At 36.9% G+C, this 12090-nt stretch overlaps 1 protein-coding gene across 13 annotated transcripts in view; it reads left to right on the forward strand.

Annotated features, from left to right (window-relative positions):
• Positions 1 to 12090, forward strand: part of LOC111868118 (dual serine/threonine and tyrosine protein kinase) — a 79547-nt gene that overhangs the window by 28573 nt on the left and 38884 nt on the right. For 12 of the 13 annotated variants that reach the window (XR_002843465.2, XM_023858529.2, XM_023858537.2 and 9 more), the window contains 5 exons: positions 1391 to 1629; positions 2981 to 3193; positions 5293 to 5476; positions 9926 to 10082; positions 11056 to 11302. Coding sequence is in view for 12 of the 13 variants with exons in the window: in XM_023858529.2 (XP_023714297.1) it covers positions 1391 to 1629; positions 2981 to 3193; positions 5293 to 5476; positions 9926 to 10082; positions 11056 to 11302 (1040 nt within the window). In the remaining variant the exon portion in view is untranslated. The remainder of the gene's footprint in view (positions 1 to 1390; positions 1630 to 2980; positions 3194 to 5292; positions 5477 to 9925; positions 10083 to 11055; positions 11303 to 12090) is intronic. The other variant, XM_023858605.2, reaches the window with a different exon arrangement.

Here is a 12090-nt window from a genome sequence, read left to right on the forward strand (position 1 = left end):
AGCTAAGAAGGGAACACACATCACAAGACGCGGTTTACACAGAAAATAAGAAAAACGACCCCGTAGTGAACGAACCACATGCAAGTTTTAATTAAGACAAATAAGATGAATTATCTTAACAAGTTTTAGCGAGTGTAAATTTATCATAGTTGACAAATACGGACTTTTTAAATACTTTTTAAATGGTGTTGTGAAAACATATGAGGGCAAGCAATGCAATAGATTGACGTAATTGGGACACCCGATGATGGCACTATGTTGCCTAAACATGTTGTGAAGTGACAGGTGAAATTGAGTGCACTACAAGACGGCCACTGTATACATATAATGGATGAAAATCAGTGCAACAGGATGCTAAAATATAACATTGGAAATATGTGCTTTTAAATGTATAAAACTTTGAATGTAAGCAGTAATCACAGTAACTTGAACATTACACTGACACTGATTTACATGAGCTTCTAAACAGTTGCCAAAAATATTTTGTACTGAGAAATCCATTCCCTAATAATTATAAATGAGTGATATAGTGATGAAAACAAAACTCTATATCAGTTTATGCTTTGCAACACTGTCCTGGTTCACACCATTTCCGTTCCTGCTGCTGGTGACTTTTAACATTTGTCACCAGATGTCCGACATCATGGACATGACATGGTTTTCTGATAAAACTTGGTTTCACCTATTGGGATTTGTTAACAGACAGATGTGCATATGGTCTGTTGAAAATCCTTGCACTATTCCCACAGTCTCACCATCCACAGAAAATGGAGTCTCCAGGCATGACTTCTTCCTGTGGAGTCTGCTGAAGGGTGAATGTTTAAATTCAAACCTTGCACTATTGGCAACCTGAAAGGAAACCTTCGAGATTGCCACAATCCCTCATGCCATGCTTGCTGCAACATTTGCAAACATGGAGCATTCTTTCTCTAGGAAGAAGGAAAACAATTCTGACATCTGTAACCAAGTTATTTATTTCTACCAGGGCAGGTACTGACCAAGTTTTGGTTTCATCAGTAATTTATTGTGCGATACATAATTGCTAAATTTGGGACCCCTGCTAAGTGAATCACTTTATATAAGTTTCCTGTGTAAAGACATTATTACCTTAGTATATTCTTTAGTTCTGTTTACTAAGATGATTTTCATTCACAGGAGTTGGATAAAATGTTGTTTCTTTAAAAGATGTTCGCTAATGCTATTGCCATGCATATACACATGGAAATCAGCAGAAGTATAAGATAACAGATTGATAACTGGTAAAGTACGTTTCTGATATGAATCAGTCACTATTAATGATGCAGTGGTTTTCATCATTTACAGTTAGCACTCTTAATTTTTAAATAATGACGTTTTGTCGTAACTACTTTCAAGTGATTATTGTTCTTAGGAGTCACATTGCTAGACAGTGAGGTAGTTGAATCTCCTCAAGATGTAGCAGTTGCCACCTCTGAAATTCAGCATTTAGTATTGACCAGACTGAGTTGTGCAGTTGCAAATGAGCTTGTCCAGTCAGTGGCCTGTCTCCAGGACACTTTCATTGGCACATTACAGCGATGCTTAGAGAGTCTGGAAAAGAACTGCTATGAACAGGAGGGAAGTTTGTCAGCAAGTGATGCAGTAAAACAGGTAAGGTGATTAAGCTATAGTGGTTAAATGTATTCCAATTATATGACATAGCAAGACAGCTACTCACATCTTAAAAAGATTTATAACCAAAATATTCCTGTAAAGAATAAAACGAATGTAAATATAAAAATTGTTTTAATTGGACCTCAAAACTCTTAGTGTCACTCAATATATCCTTGATATGTTATGGTAGATTATTATAGACCTTCGTTCCTAAACAGTAAACCTCAAATTTACAAGAGGCTGATGGAGATTATTTTGCTGTCTGGTATTTATTCTATGAATCTCTGAATTTACTATGAATTTGTTTCTGTTTTTTTATCACAAAGAGCATAAGAGATGGTATGTACTGAGATGCCAGAGGTAAGATTTCTCATTCTCTAAATAAGTTCCTGCACGAATCCCTCCTCCTGCATCCCAACATACTTCTAATTATATTCTTTTGCATTCTAAAATTTTTATACTTCGGGTGAGTTGCCCCCAGAGGGTAAACCATAATTTATAATAGAATTAAAATAAGAGTGATAAACCATTTTTAAGATATTTATGGACGTTTATGGTTTAAGCGATCGTATTATGTAGCAGACTGCGCTTAATTTTGAAGTAATATACTCAATGTGGTATTTCCAGCTCATTGTGTCACCAATGAATATTCCAAGAAATTTAATATTGGATATAGATGTAGTTACTATAGGATTCTGACGATGGTGTATAACACCATAACCAGTATAACCAATGATTGAGGCTAGCTCTTTCTAACAGACCCAACAGAATAGGTGTTTTCCTTCACCTGAGGACGGAAACAGATCCAGTTTCCGAAACGTCGTGTTTTTATTAGTTATCTTAAAAACCAGGATGATGGATAAAGTCCGAAAACCCAATATATCAGTGCGATATAGATGTAATTTGTTTTTTATCATATACAATTTTTATTTCAGATTTAGGATTATTATTTCTAGATGTAAATTGAATGTAGTGGGTTTTGTTGAAATCTATACCACATTTGGAATTGCAGGAAATAAATAAGAATGTTTTTTCAGTCCTCTAACCATTTGTCCTCAACACCAACACTCAGGTCCATCAACTGAATTATGTTTCATGGTTGAATTGTAATCTTACAGTACCTGTAAATAACATTAACAGCACAAGATGAGTAGGGCTGTAAGTCTGTGCAGTAAGAAAGTAGGCTTCATGAGTTCTGCCAGGAAATCTTTACATCTGCAGTTTTATACAGTTTCTTTGTTATACAATAATTGTTTTCCAGTTCTCATAACCTCATTTCATACTGCACATTTTCATCTACAATCAAGACCCATAGAAATGTTCAAATTATTTTTTCTTTCTCTCACAGATCTTGTCTGCAGCATATAATATAAAATTAACTACATCCTCATCATCATCTTTTTTGCACACATGTTTGGAACGCCTACGGAATTTACTACTCACATTTCAGTTACCTTGGGCAGCAACACGTTGTCTAGATGTTGCTTGGAAGAAGAGGGTGGCCACAGAAATGCTGGACTCCTTGAGTGCAGCCCGACTTGCAAAAAACATCTCAGCTCAGGTAAAAAAAAAGCAAAACCAAAATGTTATTTTCTAAGTGCAGTTGGCCATAATTTTATTTAACAGCTGTAACCCTAATTTTTCAAGTAAAAGTTGTGACCAGAAATCCTGTGCCTTGTATCATATCAGTCAGATTTTGTGTGTATGTATGTGTACCTTAGTACAGATGTTTCTGCTTCTGTCATAATGCTGAGAAAAATTTTAATGTACTTCTGTAATTACACATAAGTAAAACTGTATTGTCACTGTTAATTCTAAGGAACTGCATGTTTGTCACCTCAGACATGAACATAAAAAACGTTTTTTTAAATCCCAGTCATAAATCTAGTTTACTGCAAACAAAATTTGTTGACTTATCATATTAAATTTTACTGACTTTAAGTTGAGTTCTTCATTATAGAGAAAAGTTGTTCATCCATGTTATTTATAAGCATCACTTTGTGCTGGACTTGAAATCTGTGGGTAATTGAGTGTAAGAATGTAGCACAGAACTGACATTTCTTTCTGTCATCAAATCCACACAAATGACTGTATTTCTGTGAAATAGGCAAAATGTTCTGTGTCTGTTTTCTCCTTTGGATATTTGCCCCGGTAGACAGTATTTTGTTTATTTTACATGTTTAATCACCATAATATTAAAGTACAAATCATAAGTGTGGTGTCAATTACTTTTGCACTTCCATTTCACACAACTACCATTATTCTTGACATCTGTCATTTGCTTGTCTTAGCACAGATTATTTTGCTATAAATTGGCGGTGTACCACTTTTGTTTGCTGACTTTGTACTTTGTGCAGCCTCTTCATAATTCATGGCATCTGTCCTGGAAACATATTTCTGTCTCTCTCGTTTATTTCCTATTCCTATAGCAGGACAGCACAAATTTTGGCATGAACACACTAAAATCTTAAAATGGATTAAAAACATGTTTTATACATATATATGAATGCATATTTAGCACTCAGATTAATGACACCAGTAGTTTAATTCTTAAAAGAGGGAGAAGAAGACATGTGTTCCATTTGGACAAATACCATATTACTTCGAATATAAGACATACATTTTACATATTTTTTCCTGTTAAAAAATTGAGATGCATCATGAATTCGAGAAATATTCACCTTTCTGATTTTTTCCCCCTAAATCCCATATTCAAAAACTGGATGTGTCTTCTGGTCGAAATATAATGGTATTATAGTAATCCCTCTTGTCATCAGACCCTGATATGCAAACAAATGCTGAGTTTGAGACTGAAAAATGAACATCTAGTACAGGATTCTTTTTTTCGTGTTTTGATCTCAGAAATTCGAGATTTGCACATGCCTGGAAATTTTATATTGGGGAGTCTTATTACAGTTTGTTAACCCATATTACTTTTGGTTAAAATTGGACAGCAATAATAGACATTTTATTTGAAGACCAACATGCATTTCTATGCTCATTTTACACATAACTTGCTAAATAAAGTGTTTCCTGGGTAAATAGTTGTGCAGAAGACATGTGGAAGAGAACTTTTTAAATGGGAAATCTTATAAGAGTAATATAAAATATGTTAATTTTTTGTTCACTTTTGTATTTCTATCCGTAGCAACTCTTTCATAATATTGCAATTATAAAAACACAAACGTATATCATCGGGGCTTTTTTTTTTTTTACTTTAGTGCTAAAGAAAAATTTGTTAAATGGACCACCTAGATTTTGCACATGTTATGTGTATTTGTTGCTTGTATCTGTTGGATTCTGTCACCATGAGGTTAAGGATCAAGCCTGTGAAGAAGAGATGGAAGTAAGCACTAGGAAAAGAATCAGGAGTAGGCATATGCCTAGATCCAGACAGTTCTCAGAATTGGAAAGGAAGAGGGAGACGTTAATAGGTGACAGAATTTTCCTGTAGTCCTCATCATGCATGTCATCCTCTTTACTGTCAGGCACAGGGTGAGCAGCATAGAGATAGGGATGAGGTTTAAAGATACCTTTATGAACTACCCAGCCAGCAATATTAACCTGGGAAGCAAAATTGTCAGGATAAGAATTTGCAGAAAGTAAGTCATTGTAACTTTATTTTCACACTAATGATGTTTGTTGCTCCATATGTTTCAGTTTCGTGACAGAGTGAGAGCTTCACATGAATCTTTTCAGTCTGCTCTTCGGTCTCTTGAAAATCATTATTCAGGTCGCCTGGAACGAACAGAAGAGCAGCGAATTGCAATTCGCAAATACCATACACCCAGACTTGCTCGCCTTGCATTGGAGAGTACATCCATGTGTGACATGATCCGATATGGTAAACAGAATAGTTCAGTTTGCAGGTTTTATTACCTTGGCATGTAATACTGTTGCTTGTTCAAACATTGATCTGCTGTAAAATTAACTTCAGAAGTGCTTGATTTAATTCCTACAGTGTCAAGCCAAAACATTGTACAATTTAGGCCCAATAGAAATGCATATTATTGGTATGTTTTTCTACAGACATGGACTTACCATACACAGTTTTGAAAAGGCTGGATTTTGCTGTGTTTTGTATTTAAATTTTAATGACAGAAAACCACACAAAGTGAAGAAACTGGTACACAGGAAAACATATCGAACTCTTCTTACACTAACGCTGCTAGTAGGTTTTTCTTCCGTTTTGGAGGGGTCGACCCCTCCACGAGGCCCAATCCTTGATCTTTTGCAACCCAACAGTAGATTTGACAATTCGCTTGGCGATCTCCAGTCCCATGTTTTCCCTAGGTCTTGATAACATTTCGTATGCTTTCCAGTTTTACTTTCTTTAGATCTTGTTTCCTTATTCGTTTGTTACGTGCTGATGTGCCCATTGTCTCCTCCTGAGCACCCGTTCTTTTAAAATTTTTGGTACAACTTTGTCCTTACCTTGTCCCTTATGCTGTGGCACTTCTGCACAGCAGGTCATCTTCCTTCTGGCTGCGGCTAGTTCCTTCCGTGGTCCACAATTTCCCTGGGTCTGAATTTTCCTGAAGACATTTCCCTTGTGCCATGCCAATGCTGCATGATAGGACACCTTCCTGCAGGCAGCAGCCAACTTATTCTGGAATCTACAATCTCCTTGGGTCAGTTTCTCTGGTTCTTCGCGTTGCCCTGCAGCTAGATGCCAGCCCCTATGCCGCTTCTTCGTTGTCCTTGAAGATTTTACTGTGGCATCTTCCATGTGGAATTCCTCATGCACAGCTACAGACTTCACTTCCACTGGATTTGCCTCTGTATTTTCTGCAGTGGGCTCCTTTCTCCAGGAGTCTTGAGTATCTCCCATGGTCTCAAACTTCTCAAAATTGTTCTCTGTTATGGCATCCAACCTTTGCCATAATTTCCTTTTTATTGGCATCCATTTTTTATTTTTCTAGCTCGATGTTTACCTCTGCCAGATCAGCGTCTGACTTGGTTATCAGCTTTTCGTGCATGTCTTTTCTTTCTGCTTGGTCAGCTCCCCTATTGCCGTCGATTTTGGCTTGGTTGGTTCTTATTTTGACCTTTATTTCGGCCAGCAGGTGTGCTATCATTTGTCCTATCCCCATAGTATGGCGGTATGACTTCTTACTGCAGTCTTCAATCCAATAATTCAATCAACCACTCTGATCCAGTTACTTCTAACACCAGTTGTCATGTGTATTAGTGACTCGTATACTGGGTTTGGATTGCTTAATTGATTTATTGGATATTCACTGTCGTAACTACAAATAATTATGGCACTTTCAAGATTACTGTAACTATACACATAAAAATTTCAATGCCCCTTAACGCTTCACAGCTGAATGTTCATAACTCCTTTCCATGATGGCTTTGTGTCCTTGCCTTACGGCTTCTCAGCTATGACTCTTTCAAACAGCTTTCTTTTTCTGTTATAAACCTTCGTCATGGGCCACACTCAGAAAACACAGCCCTGCTATTGTTTTGTGATGTCACTGCCTACGCAGAAATGTGTTTACTGAGTCATTGCCTAGCAATGATCCTGTATGATTGTGATGCAATTAAGCAAGGAGGTGTTTATCACGCCATTGCCTAGCTGTACATGTTACAATATATTCGAAATGTAATACGTATTAATAGAAGTAACATCTACATAAATTGATGCCGTTTAATTCTGGTACAAAAACAAAATTATTTGTATAAGTGCTACTAAATTAGTATATTTTCCACACCTTCCCAAAATAGATGCTTTTGAAGTCTGGATGCAGCTTATATTTTAAGCTTATAATTGGATCTTAGAAAATCACTAACAAGCAGGGAAAGGATAGGGCCTGTGATATGTAAAGAGGAACTTTGTGATTATTTTGAAAAGTCATTGGAGTACCTTTTCTATGCCCAGGAATGGTACATAATTTGTTATCATGACCATACGGCAAAGAAGTGAAGCTGTTGAACTGTTTTGTGATGGTAAAACAAGTATTCATTTTAATTTACACACAAATTTTTGTAATGAAAGGATTTATAAATAATTGCTGGTACAAGGGACTGTCAAACAGTCTTTACCGACTGATGTATTTATTCAAACAACATGAAGAGCTGAGAGATGCTAGCATTATTGGCATTGTGATGTGTGGTAGTGCTCATTTGTATTACATTATTATAAAGGGTTCATGTAAGCATCACATTTCAGATTGAGTTGACTAATGCTAAACAACTGTTTGCTTTAATTTTGCATTAAACTCAGGAAAATGATTTCTTGATAACAGCATTGCAAATATCATTCAATTGTGTGAAGCATTAAACCATGTCTAAACATTCTGGTAGTTCTTGAGTTTCAAAAATGGTCATTAGTTGAGGGCAACAAATGAAGTTGTAGAACATCAGCTTCTAAGAATGCTGCAATAATGACCCACATATGATGAGTTTTTATTTGTGTTAACCTTCATTTCACAATTTGTGAGTTTTCTGGTGATATTAGCATATCACACCATACCAGTGAGTTTCTTGAATACCTGAATAGGATTTACCTATTAGGGAAAGTTCCTGGACTAGGTCAAAAAAAGACATTCTGGCTTAACTTACTCAATTTTGGCTGTCATCTCCTTCAAAATAGTCTGCTTATGAATGTATACAGTGATCCCATTGTTTTTTCCACACTTCAAAAGCGCCAAGGAAGTCATTTTTTTTAATTCTGTCGAGTACCCCCTGCTATTCCCTTTGGATATCAGACACTGTTTCAAAACGTTGTCCTTTCAGTTTCATTTTCAATTTGGGAAACAAAGCAAAATGACAAGGGGCTAAGTTCGGTGAGTAGGGAGGGTGGGGAAGGATAACCATGTTGTTATTAGTCACAAATTCTGTGGCTTTCAGGGATGTGTGGGCAGGCATGCTGTTGTGATGAAGGAACCAGTTGTGGTTGCACCAAAGTCCCAGACTTTTTCGTTGCACTATTTCTCTCAAGCATCTCAGAAGTCAAAAGTTGACCATAGTGTTAGGAAGAATAAATTCATGGTGAACAATCCCCTTCATGTCAAAACAAAAAACAAAACACATTAAGCATGCTGTTTGTTGAAATCTGGACCTTCCTCACCTTTTTTGCTCTTGGTGATTGTAGGCTCTTCCACTGTGATGACTGTTGTTTTGTTTCTGGATCATAACAGTAAATCCAACTTTCGTCACTCATTATGATCCTAGAGATACTAGTAAAAGTTGGGTCATCATTAGCCATCTCTCGTAGCACAAGACACACGTTTACACGCCACTGCTTTTGATCATTTGTCAAGAGTTGGGGAACAGACTTGGTGGCTATGCAATGTATGTTAAATTTTCTGTTAAGGTCTCTTTACAGACTCCATAATTGATCCCAGTTGGTGTGTGCAAGCTCATGGCTTGTTCAGTGACAGTCTTCATGGATGAGTTTTCAAAATTTTTCAACATTTTCTGTAATTTTGCTGGTGCTTGGTGGCCTTGAATGTTCATCATGTTCTTCAACTGACACTCGACCAGCCTTGAAACGTAAATGCCATTCAAAAACGGCTGTCTGGCTTAAAAAAAGTATTCTCCAAAAGCCACACGGAACATTTCATGGGTTTCGATAGCAGATTTAGTGAACTTCACACAAAACTTGATGCAGGCACATTGCTCAATCTTGCCATCCATCACAGACAAAATGAAACATGAAGTCAAAAAAGCACTCGTGTAAAAACAGTGCTTGTTCACAGTGCAGTGTCACATGGCAGACTAATGCAATAGTCTTGCAGAAGTGTGACCTTGGCCTGTCTTCTCATTTTCTTTCACTGAGACAGTTACAAGAATAACAGTCCAGGAACTTTCCAATAGCATCTGCAGTAGTATAACTGAGTGACTTCCTGATAGTATAAAATTTGACCAGTTTTGTTCACTAAAAGTGCTTACAATACTATGTTATGTAAATGGAACAATATCCCTATGAGGTTGTCTTCTACAATTTTTTTAAGAATTCCTGAAAGGGCATAGATGGCAGCCCATCCTTATTGTATAACTTATTTCGCAGAAATATGTAGGGACTGCTTATATGTTGGTAGTGGGGTGGGACTAAGTCCCTTGTACTGCAGCCACTTCTGGCACATTGTGCCGCTGCTTATATGTTAATGGGCCCATAGTTCATCCACAGAAACGATGTTTACCATAATAATTTATTATACTTCCTTGTGTTGTTTTAAAAAATGAGTATGTGTAAGCTATTTAACTGTAGTACCTGTATGTGAGTAGTTATTCTGAAAGGTAACACTATTCATAAATTAGTAATATTTCTTGTTTTAACACTCAGGAATGCCCGTGCAAGGAAAGGAGATTGGTCGAGGACAGTATGGTGTAGTGTTTTCCTGTGAATCTTGGGGAGGGACTGGTCCATGTGCTGTGAAGTCTGTTGTACCTCCTGATGATAAGCATTGGAATGATCTTGCAATGGAGTTTTATTATACAAGGTGGGATTTAATGTAATAGATATTTCAGGAATAAAAAGAGGGATATCTGAAAGACAAAATTAAAGAACTTGCAGCACACAGTAAGAACAAGTACATTAGGGACTTGCATAGAAATGCAGATAAATTTAAGGAGTGTTACCAAACTGTAACTATCTTGGTAAAAGATGAGAACAGTGATCTTCATGTAGATTCCCACATTTTAAATAGGTGGAAGAATTACTTCTCTCAGCTGTGGAATGTACATGAGGTTATTGATGTTAGGCAGACTTTTAGACTTACACATCTTGTGTGGAATGAAATGGTGAATAGAGTGTAGCAGTATATACAAATAATCATATGTACCTGATGATGGACCCATGTAGCCAAAACATGTTGTAAGTATGAAAACATGGACTAAGTGGTGTTTGCACTTTCAAGGCAATATTATGCATATATATCAAATGTTCTCTAATATTTACTTTCCCTCACACATTTGTAGTAAGTGTGTGAAATTGCTTCATAAAATTACATTTTCTTTGTGGACTTGTTTCCTATTGTAGGGTCATCTTACATGGAATCATCATCCATTTGGGTAAATATGGTAGCATACTGAGAATGTGGCTGGTATTATAAAATATTGCAGTAAAAAAAATTGGTTTGCTAGAGAAAATTCCTATTTGTCTTGATTCTCAAAATTCTTACAAATTTATCTCGAAATGAAAAAGTCATTCCTGTATAAGCCCAGTTTTATACTGTATGGTTTACTTCTCATGGAGCTGGGATAGTGCAGTCAGTATAGTGACTGGCAAAGGACTGGACAACCAAGTGGTCAGAGTTCAAGTCCCAGTAAGGTCAAGAATTTTCTCCATGTCATCCAGACCAGCTCTGGGTCCCAATCTGCTCCCCCATACCTCTTGGCATAGTGCGTAATTATGAGTAGCTAAGCACTGGGACAACTTCATGTTGTACCTTCATGGTTTACTTCTTGCTGTAGGACAATCCCTGAACATAAGCGCATAGTGAAGTTACGTGGCTCTGTGGTGGATCATACTTATGGTGGAGGCTGTACACCAGCTGTTCTACTGGTCATGGACCGGTTATCACGAGATTTGTATAGTGGGCTGCGAACTGGGCTGAAGTGGCTTGTTCGTCTCCAGATAGCAATTGATGTAGTGGAAGGGATTCGTTACCTTCATTCCCAAGGTCTTGTCCACAGGGATATCAAATTAAAAAATGTCTTGGTAAGTAAACTGAGATTACATCCAGTCACACATATGTGCATGTGCACACTAATGCATACATCCATTGATATTCTCTTGTGTATGTGCACATACACAAGTACTTATACTGAGAGAGGTGCATATAATGAACTGTTCCAAATGTTACCTTTCACATACTTCATGGCAGTATGAATTAAAATGTCACATTCTTCATAATGCATAAAATTATGATAAAGTGTAACTGTCATATTTTGTATTATCAGTCTTACTTGTATGATCCCCCCGCTCGCACACACACGCACACGCACGCACGCATGCATGCGCGCACACAAGTAAAATCAGGTTCCATATTTCTACCTTGATAAAATTTAAATGCATTATGGTAACATGGTACAGTAAACTTAATTATGTAGTCCATCACACTAGCAGTATTGCAAAATGTTAATCAACAAATCACATGGCAGAATCCATGGGCATGACTGTCCATTCCACTTCAGTCACATTTTCTGTTCAATTCAGTTTATTTTTATTCATCAGATCTACATTTGGCGATGGCGCCTCCAGATATAGAACATGTCAAAGCCCAAGTTACAATAAAATCAATCCAGAGGACGTCATAAAGATATTACAACTTATATACAAACATTGTTGCAAAAACTATTGATACAAGTATATTTACCGTCATCGTCAACACTATGCTCCACGGTGCCACACTGAAATACAGATCACATCAATATTCCCCCTTTTTTCCTTCTACCCCCCCCCTTCTTACATTTCAACCCCCAAAGTACAATGTTATAATTAAATAC

This window comes from Cryptotermes secundus, unplaced genomic scaffold (assembly GCF_002891405.2).
Source record: "Cryptotermes secundus unplaced genomic scaffold, Csec_1.0 scaffold166, whole genome shotgun sequence".
In the NCBI taxonomy this organism is placed as follows: Eukaryota; Metazoa; Arthropoda; class Insecta; order Blattodea; family Kalotermitidae; genus Cryptotermes; species Cryptotermes secundus.